The sequence below is a fragment of the Salvelinus alpinus genome, chromosome 29 (assembly GCF_045679555.1).
Source record: "Salvelinus alpinus chromosome 29, SLU_Salpinus.1, whole genome shotgun sequence".
In the NCBI taxonomy this organism is placed as follows: domain Eukaryota; kingdom Metazoa; phylum Chordata; class Actinopteri; order Salmoniformes; family Salmonidae; genus Salvelinus; species Salvelinus alpinus.
This window is the reverse complement of record NC_092114.1, coordinates 42,014,221-42,038,314: the sequence shown is the minus strand read 5'-3', so window position 1 is coordinate 42,038,314 and position 24,094 is coordinate 42,014,221. Positions and strand designations below refer to the sequence as shown.

Genomic DNA, 24,094 nt, shown 5'->3' with positions numbered 1-24,094 from the left:
TGGAACAAACTCCCTCACGACGCCAGGTCAGCGGAGTCAATCACCACCTTCCGGAGACACCTGAAACCCCACCTCTTTAAGGAATACCTAGGATAGGATAAAGTAATCCTTCTAACCCCCCCCCCCCCTTAAAAGAGTTAGATGCACTATTGTAAAGTGGTTGTTCCACTGGATATCATAAGGTGAATGCACCAATTTGTAAGTCGCTCTGGATAAGAGCGTCTGCTAAATGACTTAAATGTAAATGTAATAAATACCATGGGACCACGTAGCCGTCATACCGCTCAGGAAGGAGTCTTCTAGAGATGAATGTACTTTGGTGAGAAAATTGCAAATCAATCCCAGAACCACAGCAAAGGACCTTGTGAAGATGCTGGAGGATACAGGTACAAAAGTATCTATATCCACAGTAAAATGAGTCCTATATCGACATAATCTGAAAGGCTGCTCAGCAAGGAAGAAGCCACTGCTCAAAAACCACCATAAAAAAAAACAGACTACGGTTTGAAACTGCACATGGGGACAAAGATCGTACTTTTTGGAGAAATGTCCTTGGAGAAATGTCCAAAAATAGACCTGTTTGGCCATAATGACCATCATTATGTTTGGAGGAAAAAGGGGGTGGCTTGCAAGCCAAAGATCACCATCCCAATCGTGAAGCACGGGGGAGGCAGCATCATGTTGTGGGGGTGCTTTGCTGCAGGAGGGACTGGTGCACTTCACAAAATAGATGGCATCACGAGGCAGGAAAATTATGTGGATATATTGAAGCAACATCTTAAGAAAAGAGTCAGGAAGTTAAAGCTTGGTTGCAAATGGGTCTTCCAAATGGACAATGACCCCAAGCATACTTCCAAAGTAGTGGCAAAATGGCTTAAGGACAACAAAGTCAAGGTATTGGAATGGCCATCACAAAGCCCTGACCTCAATCCAATAGAACATTTGTGGGCAGAACTGAAAAAGCATGTGCGAGCAAGGAGGCCTACAAACCTGACTCAATTACACCAGTTCTATCAGGAGGAATGGGCCAAAATTCACCCAACTTATCTTGGGAAGCATGTGGAAGGCTACCCAAAGCATTTGACCCAAGTTAAACAATTTAAAGGCAATGCTACCATATACTAATTGAGTGTGTGTAAACTTCTGACCCACTGGGAATGTGATGAAAGAAATAAAAGCTGAAATTAATCATTCTCTCTACTATTATTTTGACATTTTACATTCTTAAAGACAGGGAATCTTTACTAGGATTAAATGTCAGGAAATGTGAAAAACTGAGTTGAAATGTATTTGGCTAAGGTGTATGTAAACTTCTGACTTTATATACAAAACAATACCCCCCAAAATATAAATGTGTTAATTAACAACCCAATATTGTTAATCAACCAAGTTGTCAGTGAAATACTTATAATATAATAGTATCCTTACATTATTTTTATTTAGATGGTTGCCAATGCTTGTTTTTGTTTAATACTTTCGGATACTGGTGCTATGTCGGTTGACAGATTGCAGTAAAAAATTGTATTTGTCTTTTTTTGTGTGGTATCAATCAATGAAGGTATTTGATCGTGGAATGGGGAAACATTTTCATGATGGGAAATTAATTAATCGATCGATAAATGTGGGGAAACAGAAGACCTGCAAAAAAAGACATGTTCGGTTTAAATTCCCCTGCCACACATGAGCCCTGGTTAGAGTTCCTGTTGCAGCTTTCACTTTCTTACGCTACATTGGTGGCAGCGTTGGGATCACGTCCAGCTCACGTCTAGTTATGTGATCTAGTGGTGGGAAGCATTCTGTTTTTCAACATTGTGTTGGGTGTAATTACATTGATATATCTAGTGGACAATGGGTAAGCATCAATGGACGTGATGGATAGACATACTTACTACTGGTGTGATTTTTTTTTACATCAAAGTTGCCTGAAGATGAATGGAAAGTGCTATGCTCTGACCAGTGATTCAGAAGAAAATCCTCTGTGACTAGACATTTACATAAGTTAACTTACCAGTGTGGACCCAAAACAAACACGTTCTACACATTGACAAACTACCTGTTTAAAGTGTTATCACAAACATGGTGTTCTTTTGTTACTGAAGCTTATACATCTTATAACCTGACAATGATCCACATCAGATGGGTGTGGATCACCCATATGCCCGTGTGGATCACCAATATCACCCATATGCCCGCCTGAGTGGCACAGCGGTCTAAGGCACTGCATCTCAGTGCAAGAGGCGTCACTGCAGTCCCTGGTTCAAATACGGGCTGCATCACATCTAGCTGTGATTGGGAGTCCCATAGGGTGGCACACAATTGGCACAGCCAAGACAAGAGTTGGCTATAACATGAGTACAAAGAAAGTGAGTGTGTGTATAAGTGTGCAAGTGTTTGTGTGCGCTTGTGTGTATTATGGTGTGTATTATAATTTCCCATCATAAAAATGTATCCCCAATCATTATGAATGAAATTGTATAATGTACATGAAAAAGTGGATCCTTGTATTAAATGCATTATGAAAAAAATAGTGTAATGTAGGCTCCCCGAAATATGAAACACATTATCAAGAAAATCGTGTTGCCTACACGAAAATAAGGGCTTTCTGACTACAAGTGCACCAGCATCCCAAAGTATTAAGCGAAAACAAGCATAAAAAACAGTATTTGCATTAATAAATAAAAAAACTGTGTAAGGCTACTATTATGTTATAATTATTTCGGGTGACAACCTGGTTGAATAACAATATTGGTTTGTTTAAAATAAGGCAGTGTAGAACAACATTGCAATGGGCACTCTAATAACTTTCAAAAGATTGTTCCCAAAATGTGCCCCCCAAAAAATGTATTTTACCTGTAAATTAAATCGCACAAAAATGTGTGTCTTTTCACACGAATTAAGCTTCACAGAAACGCACAAAACACACAAAATCTGCCAAAATACTTTTTGGAGTGTGAGACTGTGTTGAATGAGTTTAGCATGCGATCCAAGCCTTGAGGACCATAGAGTGAATGATTGTGTGTGCGCTCACACATGCATGTGCGTTCATGTCGTGCATGCCTGGACCCGTCCTGAAAGCTATTGTCATCAGAGGCACACTGCAAAACATTGGCTTAACCCACTCCCCTTGTAACCACAGCAACCCTCGCCACACAATGAGTTACTTCTTTATTTCTAAAACTTCTTATGAAATCACCTCCCTCTTTTAGTGTCACCTGTATTCTCGTGTACTACTGTATTTATTAGAGACTTGAAAATGTGTATTATGACAAGAGAGAATGCGGATGGGAAGAGCTAGCTACATGAGAGGGGAGAACAGATATCGTACATACTGTAAACTGATCTAATGTATATGGCCATGGATCGTCACCCTAGACACATTTCACTGCTCTCTCACACACCCTTTCGTTCAGCAAGGGCATCGGCATCACTGTGGTGGAACTCATTCAGTGAAAGGTTAAAAAAAATCGAAACGCATCTGTATTTCAGAACTAATGCTCAAATGCTTAGTAGGCGTCTAAAACATTTACATCCTGCATACTTAGGCTGAATTCCATTTCCCCTCCTTCTGTATTCTTTTCCTCTCACACTTGTGTTCCCACAAACTCTCGCTAAGCATTATTTAAAAAATGAATGAAGCCAATGCTGAAACACATGTCCCAGACAAATACAATCTAATTGCAGTCCTAGTAAATGCCTCCATTTCCCTCACTCTAGACCCTGTCCCATTAGTCTTTTCCATGACTCACATCACACCCCTTTTACCATCCCCATGATCCGAGTATTCACGCAATCTCTTGCTGAAATATCCTCCCTTCTCAAACCTTCCATCTAAATCAATGCTAAAAAGAAACCCCCAGGTCAGTACTCACATAGGCGTCAGGGAAAGCCCTGTACTTGGGCACCAGGTTCTTCTCAGCCTCTGGACTGAAGTGAGACCCTCCATGGGGCGAGCCCATGTTGAACAGTGGTGAGTTCAGGCCTTCGTTACTGAAGCTCCTCTGCAGACCCAGACCAATAGAGCCCACAGAGCCCACGTTGCCATTGGAACCCATACCACCCAGCCCCGGGCTGAGCTTTAATGCGGACTCATTAGCATTGGCGAAAGACCTGTGGATGTCCAGAGATGAGCTTGTGGGACTGAGAAGGCCTTCTCGGGTAGAGGTGAAGCTAGGGAGAGGAGGGGGCCTGCTCATTCGAGAGTTGGTGTCTGTGTTGTTTCCGGTTAAGGAGTCAGACATCCGGGAGGAGAAACGGTCGTAGCGGAAGTGGGTTGAAGGGTCAGTTCCTGTTCCAGTTTGGGTTCCAACTCCAGATTCAAATCCAAGTCCGCTACCAGGCCCACCAGCCATGCCCATACCAGGCCCTGAGCTCATGTGGTCCTGGTTAGGCCCTATGTCCGTTAGGGAGCCCGTACGGAACAGAGAGGGCCGCTGGCCTGGGCTATGGGCCTTGCCGTTCTCCTGTGGTTGATCAATCGATGCTGAACGATAGCTGGAGTAGAGGAGGGACCTGTCCAGGCGCGAGGGGTTTGGAGACTGGTTGCTGCTCCCTCCGTTTAGCAGAGGGGACGGCGAGTGCTCTGGGGAAGAGTCACTGCCCAAGGAGCTCTTCCTCATGACGATGCTGCTAAGAGCCGAGGCTCGGAGTGGGAGGTTGAGACCTCCACGGTTCCAATGGTGGTCTCCAGCCTGCTGCTCCTGTTGCTGCTGCTGTTGGAGCTGCTGTTGGAGCTTCATCAACTCCAGAGGGGAATGCATCTCCTTGGGGGCACTCCAGTTGAGGCCAAGGTCTGCGGGCAGGTTGTAGCGGCTGTTGGGGCCCTCCAGCAGAGACCCAGGTGGCACCTGGGGAGATTTGGTATTGGTGGGGCTTGAGCTGGGGGTGTCCTCCTCGATGGAGGGCAGGGAGGAGATGATGGAGGGGGCGGTGGTCCCACGCAGCCTCCTCTGCCTCTGGGGAAGGTTAGGGTTCATGCTCTTCAGGGTGTCCACCAGGCTCTCTATGTCGCGGTTATAGGGGGAGCCCGGGTCAGGGGTCACGGGAGAGGAAGAGGGGGAAGGGTCCAAGGAGGAGGGGGAAGGGAGCAGATCCACGCGTGTGGCCTTGTACTGTCCGGAGTAGGAGTAACTGCTGCCTCTGCTGTAGTCCACGTTGTCAATGGTCTGACCCGCCGAGGAGAAGTTTGAGACTGGGAGTGATTGCAAGTCGCAGCCTGACTTTATCTTCCTTGCCATGGACTCTCCCTCCCTCCCCTCTTGCTCTACCTCTCTCTCTCTCTGTCCTGCAGGTGCAGTGGCTAGCTCCTCCTCCCACTCCTTCCTACTCCCCCTGCCTGTTCCTGCCTCTGGCTCGCTACTCTCCCGGGTCAACTGAACTTCGCTCCTGTCACTCAACCAGCGGCCGTTGCCGGGGGAACGGGGTGTCTCTGAGGAGAGGGAGGACAAGCCAGGTTCTTGGAATGGCGGCCCGTGAGAAGTGAGTGTGTACACAGAGAGGGAGGGGGAGAGGGAGGAGTAGTGTCCCTCGTATGTGGACACTCTTGACTCATCTGACTGAGAGTCAGAGCGCCAGGACTCCCCTGTGGGTTCGAAAGTAGTTTGCACCCCCTCGTACAGGTTCCTCCATTTGTATTCTGGTGCGACTGGACCTAGGTCACTTTCAGTTCTATTCGGATCATTGACAGTGCTTTCACTGTAGTCCACACTGTCTTCAGTGTGGTCTGTGGTGTCATTGTCAGTGACCAGGGAAACTTTGCGGAAGCCCTGTTTTGATTTGTCTATGCCCTTGTGGGTGGGAGAGGGTCTTAGAGTGAGGGTGGAACTGTATGACTTCATCTCGCTGTCTGACTCCAGATCAGCCACTATCTGCTGAATTTCTGAATCGGAGTCCTCAGAGTCTTCTAAAGCTGTACTGAGAACAGCTGAAGCATCCAGAGACCTAACAGACAGAATGACACATGTTAATAATTGTCATTGACCAACCATGGAAGTGTGTTAAGGACTGTTTTGTCAAGAGGTGGTGATTATCTAGACGAGCTATGCAAATTATAGAGGTGAACTTTAGGTATGCAGTAAAAAATGTTAACAGAAGCTAGGTTACATGCTTAACAGTTGCATTCACTCTGGTGGGCCAATTTATATTTTCTTCCTAAAACGTAGTGAGGCACAAAAAAACGCACACAGAACTTCTATAATGTCAACAGCTCCACAGACTCTTTCGGTACCTATAGGCCTACACACATTGCAACAATGTGGTTTAAACGGAGATTAGCTTGTGTTTGCAATGTTCCATGAAGAGTTGACGAAAGCTAAAAGGTTACTTTAAAAGTCAACAGGTTTCAAATGATACCATGCCCAACCCACTGTCGTAATACTACTGTCGATGTAACTCTGTTAAATCACGTTTGAGCTTGAATGTCACAGGTTAACTATCAGGCAATGTTGAAATGACTTCGAAATGAATCACCATTTCTCCTCACCTCCAAATGTGCAAAGAACTCCAAACAAAGTGTGACAGGTAAAGTCATCTTTGTATCCCAGTACTATTCCACGTGTCAAATAACATTTAACAGCTAATTACTGTTATGTTCAAGCTCTTTGCGCTGGGAGAACTTTCCGGCAGTGACATTAACCAAAGTGCCCTACCTACTCTTCACGGAAGGGGTGGGTGCTTTCCAGAAGCACTGGAGAAGGTCATAAGATTAAACAATAGCAGTGGGTTGCGATTAACCTAATCACAAACCTGTTGGGCGTACGACCGGAGTTCTCTCATATGTCAAATCAAAACACACAGATATCAGACATGTGTTCCTCATAGGTCACTGTTGCATACTTACTATGTTTGTCGGTATGACTAATAACGGTCTTTTAGCAGCACGGTATCCCTTTCATTGGATAGTCCATCTGTAGATGCTCTACAGACTAGTCATTAACATTTCAACTAACTATCTACTAACCCTAACCTTAATCTTTATCCTAACCCTAAAATCAACCCGACCCTAACCCTTATTCTAACCCTAACCCTAGTCATAATCCTAACCCTAAAATCAACCCGACCCTAACCCTTATTCTAACCCTAACCTTAATCTTTATCCTATCCCTAAAATCAACCCTACCCTAACCCTTATTCTAACCCTAACCTTAATCTTTATCCTAACCCTAAAATCAACCCGACCCTAACCCTTATTCTAACCCTAATCTTTATCCTAACCCTAAAATCAACCCGACCCTAACCCTTATTCTAACCCTAATCTTTATCCTAACCCTAAAATCAACCCGACCCTAACCCTTATTCTAACCCTAACCCTAACCTTAGTCTTTATCCTAACCCTAAAATCAACCCTACCCTAACCCTTATTCTAACCCTAACCTTAATCTTTATCCTAACCCTAAAATCAACCCTACCCTAACCCTTATTCTAACCCTAACCTTAGTCTTTATCCTAACCCTAAAATCAACCCGACCCTAACCCTTATTCTAACCCTAACCTTAATCTTTACCCTAACCCTAACCCTTATTCTAACCCTAACCTTAATCTTTATCCTAACCCTAAAATCAACCCTACCCTAACCCTTATTCTAACCCTAACCGTAACCTTAGCCAGCAGTCGCTTATCAACAGATAGTTTGTTGATAGTATGACCATGTACGAGAGCATCCACAGATGGACTATCCAAATAAAGTGTGACCGATGCTTTTATCCAAAGAGACTGACAGAGACGTCAGCATTGACGGTGACACGTGTGTTCAGTATGTGGTCCACGTGGGAATTGAAACTACGACCCTGATGTTGCCAGCACCATGCTCTAACCCAGTGGTTTATAAACCCCTCCAGAAACCTAACCATTTTGTTGTAGCCCTGAACTAACACAGTGTTTGTCAATCCTGGTCCTGTGGATCCAAAGGGGTGCACGTTTGAGTTTTTTCCCTAGCACTCACACACTGCACTCAACTAATCAACTCCTCAACAAGCCTTTGACTTGAATCAGGTGTGCGAGTGCTAGGGCAAAAACAAAAAATGTGCACCCATTTGGGGCACCAGGACCAGGATTTAGAAGCACTGAACTAACTTACCTGATTCAGGTAATCAAGGGCTTGATAAATAGTTGACAAGTTGAACCCGGTTTGCCAGCCTTGGAATAGTTCAAATACATGGAACGGATTAGTGTCCCAGAGGAGAGGATAAAAAAACCCTGCTCTAACACGGGGTTTCCCAAACTCTGTCCTGGGACTCCCCTGGGTGCACATTCAGTTTTTTACGAACTAGCACTACACAGCTGATTCAAATAACCAACTCATCATCAAGCTTTGATGATTTGAATCAGCCGTGTAGGACAAAAACCAAAACATGCACTCATGGGGGACCCCAGGACCGAGTTTGGGAAACCCTGCTCCATTAGAACCACTGACCACGTTTACATGTACTCAGTATTCTGGAAAGTAGCTCAAATCCCGCTTAAGTTCTTATTCGGAATAAGCTGTTTACATGCACCTTTGATATCCACCTCATGAGTATCCCTGTGTCCATGAATAAACAGAATATTCCTCATTAAGTATATGGGTTAAATTGAATAGTAACTGAAATATGGACACTGACTGCAGGCCTATAACCTTTCAAATGTAGATTAATATAATATGAAATCCTGCAGAATTATGCATTTTTTGCAGTGATATTATACAATATATGTTAATTCTGTCTAGGGAATAGGAGTGGAGAAATATGATTTCTTTCTTTCGGCATCTCTTAAAACCTCTACGGGATCGGCGTCTCTATACCTTGACGGTTGTTGCTAACGTGTGCTAATGTGACTACAATAACGTTGTCAGTAACATCCAACAATCCAGGACATAGACATGTCTTATATGAGCAGAAAGCTTAAATTATTGATAATCTAACTGCACTGTCCAATTTACAGTAGCTATAACAGTGAAAAAATACAATGCTATTGTTTGAGGAGAGTGCACAACAACAAAACGCCTTTATCACGGCACTTGGTTTGATACATTCACCTCTGAAGGTAAATAATGTACTTACATTCAGTAATCTTGCTCTGATTTGTCATCCTGAGGGTCCCAGAGATAAAATGTAGCATAGTTTTGTTTGATAAAATTAATTGTTATATTCAAATGTAGGAACTGGGTTCTAAAGTTTGAATCCCTGCTGTTTCTGGCAGTACCCAAGTAATCATCAATTCTAAGCACAGCTGCACGTGACCGGATCGCCAATAGTAAATTATAGTAAATTAATTACAGTAGGCTAAATTATTATGGTGGATCGAACTGCGCATGTAGCCAACTTTTTGAAGTGATTTGTTTGACAATCAGATGAAAACATCATCACACAACACCCATGATATGCGAAACTGAGCCTGAGCACACCGCAAAAACAACAGTAAACGGAACAAGATGTTTACATGACACAGTATCGTCTTAGATCAGCATAGCCCAGGCATCATATACTGGTTTCTCATAACCGGGATACAATGTTTATATGCGTCAACTCAAAAATAGAATACTTGAGTATCCCAAATAATAACGACATATTGGTGTGCATGTAAACACGGTCACTGACTCAAGATTAGATGACGCAGAAGCCTTTTCATTTAGCGGTCAACAAAAAGTAGTTGGTCTGTTCAAACATGCAGGGTCTCTCTCCAGGGACAGTTACAACTAGACGGATTCATCATAAAGTGCACAATATGCAAACTACTAGAGCCCTCAAACTCAACTCTGGACCTCGAAGCCAGTTTCAATGCATTTTTCCCATTGTCCCCTTCTAATCAGGGACTGATTTAGAACTGGGACAGACACCAGATGTTGTGCAATTCATTATCAGGGAGAACAGAAAACCAGCAGGCTTTGGACTTTGTAGGGTAAGAGTTGAATACTCCTGTACTAGAGAGACAAGTGGAGTGACAACACAGACGTAAGCATCCAATCTAAACTCAAAAAAAATAAACGGCCCTTTTTCAGGACCATTTCAAAGATAATTCGTAAAACTTCAAATAACTTCACAGATCTTCATTGTAAAGGGTTTAAACACTGTTTCCCATGCTTGTTCAATGAACCATGAACAATTAATGAACATGCACCTGTGGAACGGTCATTAAGACACTAACAGCTTACAGACGGTAGGCAATTAAGGTCGCAGTTATGAAAACTTAGGACAGTAAAGAGGCTTTTCTACTGACTCTGAAAAACACCAAAAGAAAGATGCCCAGGGTCCCTGCTCATCTGCAAAAACAGCGCTACAGGGAGACAGGACGGACAGCTGATCGTCCTCGCAGTGGCAGACCATGTGTAATAACACCTGTACAGGATCGGTACATCCGAACATCACACCTGCGGGACAGGTACAGGATGGCAACAACAACTGCCCAAGTTCCACCAGGAATGCACAATCCCTCCATAAGTACTCAGACTGTCCACAATAGGCTGAGAGAGGCTGGACTGAGGGCTTGTAGGCCTGTTGTAGGCAGGTCCTCACCAGACATCACCGGCAACAACGTCGCCTATGGGCACAAACCCACCATCACTGGACCAGACAAGACTGGTAAAAAGTGCTCTTCACTGACGAGTTGTGGTTCTGTCTCACCAGGGGTGATGGTCGGATTCGTGTTTATCGTCGAAGTAATGAGCGTTACTCTGGAGCGGAATCGATTTGGAGGTGGCGGGTCCGTCACAGTCTGGGGCGGTGTGTCACAGCATCATCGGACTGAGCTTGTTGTCATTGCAGGCAATCTCAATGCTGTGCCTTACAGGGAAGACACCCTCCTCCCTCATGTGGTACCCTTCCTGCAGGCTCATCCTGACATGACCCTCCAGCATGACAATGCCACCTGCCATACTGCTCGTGATTTCCTGCAAGACAGGTATGTCAGTCTTCTGCCATGGCCAGCGAAGAGCCTGGATCTCAATCCCATTGAGCACATCTGGGACCTGTTGGATCGGAGGGTGAGGGCTAGGGCCATTCCCCCCAGAAATGTCCAGGAACTTGCAGGTGCCTTGGTGGAAGAGTGGGGTAACATCTCACAACAAGAACTGGCAAATCTGGTGCAGTCCATGAGGAGGAGATGCACTGCAGTACTTAATGCAGCTGGTGGCCACACCAGATACTGACTGTTACTTTTGATTTTTTACCCCCCATTTGTCCAGGGACACATTATTCCATTTCTGTTAGTCACATGTCTGTGGAACTTGTTCAGTTTATGTCTCAGTTGTTGAATCTTGTGTAAATATTTGTATGAACATATGTTAAGTTTGCTGAAAATAAACGTAGTTGACAGTGAGAGGACGATTCTTTTTTTGCTGAGTTTATGTTTTACAGACTAAACAGCAGTCCTTTTGTGAACCGACAACCAATGTTTACCTACAGTAAATGGAGTTCATCTATCCTCACAACTCCTCCTTCATTTCATACTACCACTTCGGAAAAATTTGACAGCACATCACCACAACAATGCCATTCTGTAGCAGTGGTTTTTTCCCCTAAACCATTTCCAACTTCTCTCCGGTGTGTGTCTTGGTAGCCTGCTATGCTACTTCTCCATCCCTCCGTTTCAGCAGTTAACTCAGCTCATCACCACACCTGCACCCCGGGGAAGACAGAAGGGCTTAATAGCTACCACATACCACTGCACCTCCCTGCTGGAACATGAAGTTGTATAGAGCGACTGCCCCTAAAAAGCAACTTCTAGTTTTTTTTTTAAATGGCTGATGTGGCATCGAACGGAGTCCAACGTTTACTCTAGTGTCAAAATTGACTACAAAATGTAAATAGGATAATTTTGGTCATGAAGTCAGTCTTGTCCAAAACTAAGATTTGCAATATAGAAAAAAATGGAATGTCATGGAATGAAGGGTACCGTAACAGTTTTCCGTGGGTTGGGTTTATTTTAATCCTGCCCACAGCTGGCAGCACCCAAGTAATCAATTCTGAGCCCAGCTGCATGCGACCCGATCGTAATGCCCATGGTCAATTTGGTTTGACATTCAATATCCCTATGGGGATAGTTAGGGACCATCAGTAAATTACACAACATACATGGGACTATATTTTAAAAGGTCAATTGCTCCACATTACAATGAATTAACCTCAAACCAACTATAAGTTGTATAAATTAATATACAAATATTGAAAGCAAATAATGAGATGTGCAACATGAAAATATTGTCCCATTTACATTGCGTAATTTATTGACGGTCCCTAACTATCCCCAGAGATAGGCTATCCAAAGTCAAACCAACTTTGCCACAGTCGCACACCACCCGGCTGAAGCTAATGTATGAAATCACCTGAGAACACACACAAGTGACACCCACATCAAACCATACCCCGAAATCAACTCACGTTTGAATTCAATCACGGCTGCTAGCATTTCTTATTGAACCAAATCTAAAACGAGGTCAAATTAGGAAGGCCCTATAAACGTCAGACCAACACAAACTCACAATCATCTGCTTCAACATGAAAAATTGGAAATTCACGCATATGCAGACACACCTGTGCTGGCGGCGAGGTGCCAGGAAAATAATTTGTCCCTCAACGATAAAAAAAGGAAGGATCTTATTGTGGACTACAGGAGACAGGAGAGGGAGCACATCCCATCCTCTTCGAAGGGGGCCACAGTGGAGGGGTCAAAAGCTTCAAATTCCTCGGCCTGCACATCACTGAGGACCTAAAATGGTCTCACCTAACTGACATCGTGGTGAATAAGGTGCAATAGCGCCTTTACAACCTCAGATGGCTAGAAATCTATTTGTCATTGGCCCCTAAGACCCTCACGGACTTCTACAGATGCACTATTGAGAGCCTTCTGTCGGGTTACGTCACTGCTTGGTACGGCAACTGCTCCAGTCCTCAACCGCATGACTCCCCAGAGGGTGACGAGGACAGCCCAACGCATCACAGGCCACGCTGCCTGCCCTTTAGGACATGTACAGCAGCCGGTGTCAAAAAAGAAGGACAAGAAGATCATTAAGGACCTCAGTCACCCGAGCCACGGACTGTTCACTCTGCTCCCGTCCGACAGACGTAGACAGTCCAGGTGCATCAGAGCTAAGACCAAGAGACTAAAAAACAGCTTCTATCACCAGGCCATAAGACTGTTGAACCGTTCTTGATTTCTTACGTCTTTTTCTTATTTCTTTCTTTCCATTCAAATGATTTTATTTTTTACATTCGACTGCATTATTAGGTTGTTAGTAACCGAAGCATTTTGCTGCACTGCTATAACACTTGCTAAGCTGGGTACACAACCAATAAACTGATTTGATTTGGATCATGTTCCAATCACAAATTTGGGTACAATTATTATTATTATTTTTTTACTTGTTTTTCCTCTATGCTGTCTGAAGGGTAAGGCGGAGGAGGGCTTTGCAGTCTAAAGAAGACAACGAACACCCACACACTCTTTGCATGTTCTTACATTTGAATAGCAGTGCATCAATCACGAAGAGATTTTCTCAGGCTTAACTACTGAAATTCAGCAGCATTCCAACAGCGAAATGTTCTGCGGGTATTTCTTTTCCTACGGCAGTATTTGTACCCTGGCAGCACCTGTGGATGTTTTTGTTGTTGTTCAATGTACTACAGTATATTTGAATTGGGGCCTGCCTGTGTGCCTCCACATTCCACACAGGTCTCTCCATTCTCACAGCTCCATTCGCCAGCTCTGGGAACTCATCTGGTTGGTACCATGTGTACATCTGATACCAGGTGTACCAGGTTTACACGCAGAGAGCCAGCGCAACTTTAGATGTGACCTGACAGGCTGACGGCTTCAGAGGACAGAGCAACACCATCCACTGGGTTCATTAGGTTCTTAGTCATGTCGACATGTGAAACGACCATCACTGTAGCTCAACATACCGGGATCAGGGTGTATAGTTCCCGTAAGATAATTCATTTCGCTGGCACTACAGATATTCTAGATCTGTAGATCTCCAGTTATTAAAGATGCTCCAATACGTTGGCGACTAAGAAAGTATTCTTAAAACCTCCCGCTTTGGCCTGGATGTGTCAATATGCATGTGTGAACTACACAATCTATGAGCGGATTTACTGTCTTACCTCATTTAGCCATGAAATCCCTAGTTTGAAAGCAACTGTTTTGAATATTAGAGAAAATCTAAGTAGATTCGGTAAACAAAGAATGGAGGGCACCAACGACAGCACCAGATGATGACATCAGGAAACATTTGACCCTTCCCATCCAGGGCGGCCTCCGAGTTATTACCATACATGCCATCATCGTCACCTGCTGAGGAGGGCGGAAGGAGAGATAAAGACTGATTTACACATTTTAAAACCCTCTTAACGTAAGGGGCACCTGTTTTCATTCCTGTTGTCATTCTATGCAGTGCTGTCATTCCTTGGTCTTTGTGAGTGACGGAAACAGAGGTGACGGTAACAGAGAGGACGGAAATGGAATGGACGACCTGCGGTAAACACTGAAAGCGGTGTCAAGAGTTACCTCCAGTTTCCACCCCACCCACAATACGATAGCCATGTAATATTCTGCCTCAGGACAGATAAGGGTTATTCCTTAGTTTAGCTTTCACCTAGCATTAACATGCCTGTCCATCAGAGCTCCCATCTCATAAAGAGGAGGTGGAGGTATTATCTAATCGGCAGATTATGACAGGACTTCCTAGTTCATACCAGGGATGTTGTTGGACAGTGTGCAATTTACCTGATTGAAGCTGAGGCTAGCGAACCCTTTTTGTGTCCTGTGTGACTTTCTAGAAACTGCCCACATTCACACAACCTGATTCTTTCTACTTCCCCCCTTTACATATAGAGATATCTAAGTGATATTGTAATAACTAAACGGACCACTGACTTTACTATATGTATTTGCCGCCATCTTGTGGGGAAGCAGGAAACAACAGTTGCTATTGGGAAAGAAAATAACACATGGACAACACTGTACAGTCTGTTTTCATGTTTTCCGATGAACTGAAAACAGTGTGGCTTGGCTATATAAACTGTACTGTGGGGGTCCACTGGGTTCTTTACTGTGTTCCATGAAAAAGGACTAGGTCCAAGATTCCCATGATCAGATAGCACATGGCATGCAAAAGGCCTGTCGACCAGGCAAACAATGGAAGGCTGTGCCTGCGTTCTACGAGAAACAATTTGCATGGTGTACACTATCTTAAAGAATGAAAGCCATAGGCTACACAAAGAGTGTCGCGTGCGCACACACACAAACACGCACGCCCAGCCATTCATGTGCAGGTGACGACAACAGGCGCACCACAGTACGTGCCGATGAAACGTTACGCCACAAGTGTTCCCATAGGCAAACGCCTATTATCCATTAACAGGTGTATCTCGGGTCTACCATCTAACACAAACAAGCCACTGGACTAGAAGTCAAAGTTCTTTTACTATGACTCCTTACAGCCCATCCCACTGAGAGGGTGCAGAGAGGACCACAAGTATGTGGGTGGATGGGTGAGGCCAATCACCACTTCTAGTCTGGCTTGGAGACTTTCACGTGATGTGTTCCACCAAGGAAACTGGCCTATTCGACAACGACAAAAAGGATGCCGTTGCAATAAAGAAATGTCCACAAATAATATTAAAAGGTGACCGAAACAAATGCCTGGGTGAATGCAGAATGAATTCCACTCTACTGGTGAATATTCTAGTTGTATCGCCTGAGAATTTACAACGCAACGTGTCTAGTTCAGATGGCTGTTACGCAGTGAAGTAGACTGTCTGTACTGTACATAGTAGAGGGGATGTGCTATTGAAATCCAATTCATAATTCTAGCTAATTACCCTCAATCACAACATTATGAGCTAATAACAGTCTTTGCATGTACAAAAAACAACATCCCAGACACATTGCATAGAAAACGGACATCAACAATTTCCCCCTCCAGTCCACCTACTCCCATACCATACTCATGCAATTTACTGTGCAGCACACACAGAGCAATTAGCTATAGCCCTATTGTTGTTGAGTCCCCCACATTCTCTCGCACTCACAGACACACTTGTGCAATCTGCGCACACACTCACTTATTTACCATAGAAAGATCACATGAAACTTGATCACCTCCACTTCAAAACACACACATCAAGAAAAGTAGGAAATCAGAGTAAGGATAGCAGATGAAATTTCATCCCTTACCCTTCGGGCTGGCTGAGGAATTTGACTCTGTTCCTCAGTGAGTTGAGGAGTGTGTCTGCAGTGACTGATAGCTTCCCTCCCACCTGCTCTGGCTCTGCACCGGGTCTCTCTGTGTCCTCAGTGGCAAGACCGTTGGCTCTCTTTCGAAGTCTGTCGAGGACTGTGTCTCGTGTGACTGGAGGATTCACTGCCACCTGCTCTGGCACTGGCTCTGAACTGGATCTGTCTGTTCCCTGCGTGACAATGCTGTCTATCCACTCAGTACCGAGTGTCCCTTTATGTTCTATCGTTCCAGTGTGTGTTTTGGACTCTGTGTCTGTCGCTGTCTCTTCTCTGTCAAGTGTGAATGTGTTCTCGCCATGTGTGCTCGTGGTGTTTATTGTTGCTTTCTGCTCAGAGAAAGAGGATGTGTCCTCGGTAGTACGAGTGACTAGGTCCGCTTTCTCTGCTGTGTGTGTGTCTGAAACGCTCCCCTCTCGGTCTGTGGTGTGTGCGAGTGTGTTATGTGTTGCGAGTGTGTCCTGTCGCTCTCTGTTGTCGGTGGCAGCGTGTTTATTCTCGGCGCTGTGAGACTCCTGTGGCTCTTCGTGGCCTGGGGTCTGTCTGAGTGTATGTGTATCAGCGCGGGCCTCTGTTACCAGGTAAGCGTGTGTAACTGCACTCCGGTTACTCCCTGACCCCTCCTCCTCTCCATGCTGCTCTGTGATGGAAGGCGGGGTGGGCGACTCACATTCCATGAGTGTGTGCACCTGCTGAACAGGTAGGGCTGGTTCCACCCCATCCTCCCACTCTTCTTTCACCAGTGACGAGACTTCTCTCGCTCCTCTCTCCTCCACCAGCACCAGCCTCTCTGCATCACTGTCTTCTGGGGACTCAATGTGTCTCTTCTCCTCTCGGTGGACTTCATTCTCTTGACCTCTATCCTTTGTTTCTAACATTACTTCCGTTACTTTCTGTGACCCCAAACTCCATCCCACTTCAACGGTTTCATTACCATTCCTCCATTGTTTTCCCCTTCCTTTCATTTCCTCTGATTTTACTTCTTCAACTCCACTCTCCTCCATGTAATCCTCCAGGATGCTGTAATGGACCGCTGGTATAGCGACTTCCATGGGATTGCTGTTCTCTGGTATGATCACATGCTGTGAGCTTGCCCTGTTAACTTCTGCATCACAGGGCATATGTTCCTTAATCTGTCTATTAGAATCTATGCTGTTGGCCTCTTCCATAATCTGTACTTCTGCTTCTTGAACTTTCTCAGTAACCATGGTGGACATATCATTTGATATTTCCCTGACAAGGTCTACGTCATAGGACATAATATTCTCCTCAATCTGTCCCTTTTCCTCTTCCATAATCTGTACTTCTGCTTCTTGACCTGTCTCAGTAGCCATTGTTTCTGCTATGGTTGAGGAGACGGACGCACCAATGGAGATGGCGGTTTCACGAGTACTGGAATTCTTAGTGCTTGGATGGCTAGCGCTAAGAATGTCAGAAACGAGGGTGACATTGTCTGAGAGAATGTGATCAGAGTTATCAATGTTCATGTCAGAATGATGAAGGACGGGATCTGTGTTTTCAGTGTCCTCCGTATCAAGGTAAACTGGAAGAGCTGAGGGTAAAGGCTCCGACTGATCAACACGGTTTGGTCGAGTGTTGCAATCTGGTCGGAGCAGATCAGAATCAGTGTCCGTAACATAGACTGGTTTATCAAGGACGGGGTCAGAAATGGTGGACACTTGGTCAGAAGGAAAACGTTCAGGGAAAAGAAAGTCATAGAGAGATTCATATGTGTGACTAGAGCCAGTATCAGGGACAGCGATATCAGTATTTGGGAGAGGTGAGTCTGAGGTGGCAAGCTCAGGCTCTAAGTCATCCATTTCCATTGGCTCAGTTGTGGGGAGTGTAGGCTCAAAGCACAGAGAGGCAAAAGCCTCAGGCTCAGTGAGGGAGATATCTGTGTTAGGGTGGGCAGTGTCTATTTGAGGAACAGGGGGAAGCTGGTTTTCAAAAGAAGTGTCTATATTAGTAGGTGTGCATCGAGTGTCCATCGTAACGTCCGATGTCACAACGCCAGCAGTGTAACTACTGATAGCAGATGCGGTGTGGCCAGACATGTGATGTGAGGGAAACATTCCAGGGAAAAGAGAGTCGTAAAGATCTCCGAATACTGGTTGAGAGTCAGTATCAGTAACAGTGAGGTTAGTATTAGGGGAAGCAGTGGTGTCTGTGTCAGGATGGCTGGCATCCATTTTGGAGACTGCAGTGGCAGGTATATCCATGTCGGGGACAGGGGCGTCAGTGGCAGACTGTAACGGAGTTGATTGGGTGGGGTCACCGGCACTAGCTTCAGTGTGATCAATGGCAGTTTCAGACTCCTGTTTAACTGATTCAGGTAAAATGGGACTTGGTGAGTCAAAGGGGTTATCCAAGGACAGGTGTGGGTTAGTTACATCATTTATTACGGGTAGGTTGGTGTCAAGGCATCCCTCGGTAGAGTCATTGTCTGATGTGGCAGATTCTTGCTCCGAGGTGAAACTTTGCGGAAAGAGTGAGTCACACAGAGTTCCAAATACCTCCGTGTTGGCAGAGAAAGTGTCAGTGTTGGGGACAGTGTTGTCACTGTTGGTAATGGAGTTGACAGTGTTTGCAATGGAGGCTCGCAATTCAGGTGTAGATTTGTCAGTGCTTGGAACGGGGATGACCATTTCAGCGAGAGAGGGGCCAGGATCAGCAATAACGGTGCTGATCGCTTCAGAGGTGATGGAGGTGACAGTTTCAGGCATAGGCCTAGATGTATCAGCGGTGGAGACAGAGGCGTCATTGATGGAGTCGGTGTCCATGTCAGTAACAGGGTTGACAGTGATAAGAGCAGAGGTGGCGGTGATGAGAATAGGTGTCTCAGTGTTGTCAGCCAAAGTATCAGCGTTGAGAGGAAAGGTCTCGGTTTTAACTTCAGGGATAGGTGTGTCTGTTTCAGTAACAGTGGCTTCTATATTGGGGTCCAAGGAAATGGGAGAGGGATCTGTATTAGGGGTAACAGTGCTGATATTTTCAACAACAACAGGTTGGCCAATGGAGAGGGTAACATAAGAGGCCTCAGCTTTGCTAAGTGAGAGTTCAGTAACAGGAAAGACGGGATCAGAAATACCACTATTCACAGGGTCAGCGCTGGGTAAGGGGGAGAGGGAAATTTCGTCACTCTGGTTTGAGGTGTAAACTGTAGTAGGAGGAGAGCTAAAGGGGGAAAAGGATGTAGGTGGGCTCAATAGGAACCAGGGGGGTGGGCTAGATGGATAGGACGGTAGAGGTGGGTTAGGTGGGAAAGGTGGAGGACTTGGGTTAAAGCTATCAACATCCATAAGAGAAGCTGTGTCCGTATGGTCTGTTGAGGCATAAGGGTTGTCACACTGAACATCCGGGCTCTCCTCTTCCTGTGAGGTCTCATTCCACTCCATCTCAGGCATAGCTAAAGGAACTTTTCTTGTAGCCCGGCCCACTTCAAGAGGAATAATGTTATCCATCTGGGAATTTGGTTGGTTGGTGGCAGTCTTAGGACTGTCCATCGGTGGCTCCTGGGCCTGCGATTTCTTGGGGACAGTGGGAGGAGGATAAGAGGTGACCAGTGTCTTAGTGTTGAGGTCAGGCTGAGACACAGCGAACCTTACCCTCTTGTTCAGAGTGCCACCTTGGCCGATGTCCCAGAGGCTGAGGTTCAGAGGCTCCTCCTCCTCTTGCCCTTTGACCTCTGGCTCGGGGCTGTGGAGGACCACGATGCTCTGGGAGAGATCCCCGTCACTCTTCTTCTTCCTCCTCTTCAAGCCAAAGGTGAACGTGCCGAACCTCTTGGGCTTGGCACGGAGATCCATCTCTGAGTAGCTGAGGTCCTTGGCCTGTTTGCGAGCGATAGACGGAAAGGCAGAGGGAGGTATAGTGAGTGAGAGAGGGGGAGGGGGGGTAATGTGCTAAAAGAGAGATTGGGGAGAGAAATGAGAGAGAGCATTATTTCTTAGCTTTGAAATGAACATTTCATACTGTACCAACTTTTTCTAGAGAGCCAATAATCTCACTGCATCATTCACATAATGCAATAAAATGCAAATGAATTACTTAAAAATCATACAATGTGATTTTCTGGATTTTTGTTTTAGATTCCGTCTCTCACAGTTGAAGTGTACCTATGATAAAAATGTACAGACCTCTACATGCTTTGTAAGTAGGAAAACCTGCAAAATCGGCAGTGTATCAAATACTTGTTCTCCCCACTGTATATTCTTGAGTTTAATTCGGGAGATGGTAACTCGTTAAACAACTTCTTCCGTGGTGCCCCAAATTCCTAATGAGTTAATTGTTACATGATTAATTTAATCTGGTAACAATTAAACATAGTAGGTAATTATTTGATAAATAACAGTCATCACATGAATGAAAGTCACGTCACGACAGATGATCTCCAGAGAAGAATGGGAGAAACTCCCCAAATACAAGTGTGCCAAGCTTGTAGTGTCATACGGGGGCGGCAGGTAGCCTAGTGGTTAGAGCGGTGGGACAGTAACCGAAACGTTGTTCGATCGAATCCCCGAGCTGACAAGGTAAAAACATCTGTCATTTTGCCCCTGAACATGGCAGTTAACCCACTGTTCCTAGGCCATCATTGTAAAGAATTTGTTCGTAACTGACTTGCAGAGTTAAATAAAGGTTAAATAAAATAAAAAATACCCAAGAAGATTTGAGAATGAAATTGGTTATTTATATTTAATAAACCTGTTTTTGCTTTGTCATTATGGGGTATTATGTGTAGTTTGATGAGGGGGAAAAAAACGATTTAATACATTTTAGAATAAGGCTGTCACCTAACAAAATGTGTACAAAGTCATGTGGTCTGAATACCTTCCGAATGCACTGTAGAACAGAAGTTACAAAATGATTTGTCATTTTGTCATCAAGGCAAAGTGTGGATACTTTGAAGAATCTCAAATATAAAAATATATTTTGATTTCTTTGACACTTCTTTGGTTACTACATGATTCCATGTGTTATTTCAAAGTGTTGATGCCTTCACTACTATTCTACAATGTAGAAAATAGTCTAAATAAAGAAAAAAAGTATGGATGCCTTTTGCACTGTATTCCATCTGAACAATCACTTCGTCTGATTTGGCTGCAATTTATTTTCCATAATCAACTGTCAGAGAAGTCCAGTCGAACCTCCTGCACAGCACACTTTGCACCGGACTACATTGCAAATCAGCCTAGGTACAAATGTGGATTTCCCAGCAGCTCCATCAAGCATTGCGTGGGTCTTGAAAATTGGCAGCAGCAGCAACCCATTCACGTCTAGATAGTTACTTTTCTATTATAAGTAAAGGGCATGTTATTCATGGGTTGCATGAATACACATTTTGACAATAGATATTTTGCCAGTTAAAGCAACTGGGAGGTGGGACTGAATTTAGCGATCCGTTCAAGTTTCCGGCAATGGTTTTATCTAAAGAAGGAACTATATCTATCTACTCCCAAATATTTCAATTGGGATTCCATAAGTAGAGATGGAGTTCTCCATCAGGGTCTTGAGAGGCAGTAGGGCTGATTTGGTTAGATTCATTTTCATTTATTGAACCTTTATTTAACTAGGCAAGTCAGTTAAGAACCAATTCTTATTTACATTGACGGCCTACCGGGGAACAGTTAACCAACTGCCTTGTTCAGGGGCAGAACGACATAATTTTACCTTACCAGCTCGGGGATTCAACCCAGCAACCTTTCGGTTACTGGCCCAATGCTCTAACCACTAGGCTACCTGCCGCACTTTATAACTTTAGCAATGTCATCGTATTTCCAGGCCACTATAGTGTCTCCTCAGATAATGTTAGCTTGATTGCTAGTTACCAAAGTCTGTTAGCTAGCCTGTTGACTGTTGTTCAACACTGTATTTGTCTTTACTTTTAAATAAAATGGTCAAATTGACAATTTGAAGAGTATTTGTCATTAGGTAATAGAGCTAAAATGAACGGGCTTGTGATTGGCTTTGTAGCTACAAGCCTGCCAGCCAGAAGAAGGAGAGAGGGTAGCTATTATTATTATTATCATCATCATCATCATCATCATCAGGTGTATGTGTAGCTGTGATATGATTCCTAAAAAAATAGTAAGACTTCTGGCTGTTGAACGCAAGAATGAATGTATAACCCTTATGATGGATCATACAACTCATTAAAGCTCAGGCTGGAGGTCTAGCTGGTTTGACTTTGCTACAGGTATACATTATCATATTATTTCAGTTATGGACTATCAGATATGAATTTATGTAACATTTTCTCAAATGTGAGAGTGAAAACCTTACAATTATAAAATGTAACTTTGACACCTTGCCAACAGGTTGATAACTTTTAGCTACACAATTCCCTTCCATTCATGAATGGAATTATGTGCTGAAACGGTCATCGGTGAGGAAGGCTTTCAGAATGAGGAGGACCAAGAGGTCATTGACTTCTTGTAGGAAGGTGCTTTTGATGAGGAGCTACTTGGTGAAGACTAGGTCAAAGAGTATGAGACACACACACAGACAGAACATATAAAAAAGTACTATATTATACTATGGTCTAAATACTGTAGTAATGCTATATGTATACACACTATATTCACTGTAGTGTTTTTACGGACTGTAGTATACTGTCATATTTGCAGTTAATTATACACTACATGACCAAATGTATGTGGACACCTGCTCATCGAACATCTCAATCCAAAATCATGGCCATTATTAGGGAGTTGGTCCCCCTTTTGCTGTTATAACAGCCTCCACTCTTCTGGGAAGGCTTTCCACTAGATGTTGGAATATTGCTGCGGGGACTGGCTTCCATTCAGCCAAAAGAGCATTAGTGAGGTCAGGCACTGATGTTGGGCGATTAGGCCTGGCTCGCAGTCAGCGTTCCAATTCACCCCAAAGGTGTTCGATGGGGTTGAGGTCAGGGCTCTGTGCAGGCCTGTCAAGTTCTTCCACTCAGATCTTGACAAACCCTTTCTGTATGGACTTCTCTTTGTGCATGGGGGCATTGTCATGCCTTCCCCAAACTGTTGCCGCAAAGTTGAAAGCATAGAATCGTTTAGAATGTGAAAGTATGCTGTAGAGTTAAGATTTCCCTTCAATAGAACTAAGGGGCCTAGCCCGAACCAAGAACAGGCCCAGACCATTATTCCTCCTCCACAAACTTTACAGTCGGCAATATGCATTGGGCAGGCAGCGTACCCCTGGCATCCGCCAAACCCAGATTAGTCCATCGGACTGCGAGATGGTGAAGCGTGATTCATCACTCCAGAGAACACGTTTCCACTGCTCCAGAGTCTAATGGCGGCAAGCTTTACACCACTCCAGCCGACTCTTGGCATTGCGCATGGTGATCTTAGGTTTGTGTGCAGCTGCTCGCCCATGGAAACCCATTTCATGAAGCTCCAGACGAACAGTTATTGTGCTGACATTGCTCCCAGAGGAAGTTAATGAGTGCTGCAACGGAGGACAGGCGATTTTTACACACTGAGCGCTTCAGCACTCGGCGGTCCCGTTCTGTGTTCCTAGACGTTTCCACTTCACAATAACAGCACTTACAGTTGACCGGGGCAGCTCTAGCAGGGCAAGAATTTGACCTCCAACCTCAACTTCCGGAATTGTCTACGTGCTGCTGTGCTGTTTGTTGCTACTTTTGGGTTTTAACCTTTTTGTTTTAACTTTTTTGATTGAACTTTTTCACCCCGGATGCTTTAACACCAGCCGTAAAAACTAAGTAGTAACATTAACACTATGCCATCCAATTGCAGTCGCTGTACTCATAATATACAGGAGAACGATCCCCTTATGGTGAGGATAGCCGTGTTGCAAGCCCAGCTTCAGATGCAATCGTTAGGCAGGGGTGATTTAAGTGTAGGAAAGGATAAAACAGTGTCTGTGCCACCAG

The 24,094-nt window shown here is 44.6% G+C and overlaps 1 protein-coding gene across 1 annotated transcript in view; it reads right to left on the bottom strand.

Annotated features, from left to right (window-relative positions):
* Nucleotides 1-24,094, bottom strand: part of LOC139558751 (serine-rich adhesin for platelets-like) — an 83,902-nt gene that overhangs the window by 33,127 nt on the left and 26,681 nt on the right. The window contains exons 3-4 of the mRNA XM_071374166.1: nucleotides 16,144-20,108; nucleotides 3,870-5,937 (exon numbers count right to left, since the gene is read on the bottom strand). Of these exons, the coding sequence (XP_071230267.1) occupies nucleotides 3,870-5,937; nucleotides 16,144-20,108 (6,033 nt within the window). The remainder of the gene's footprint in view (nucleotides 1-3,869; nucleotides 5,938-16,143; nucleotides 20,109-24,094) is intronic.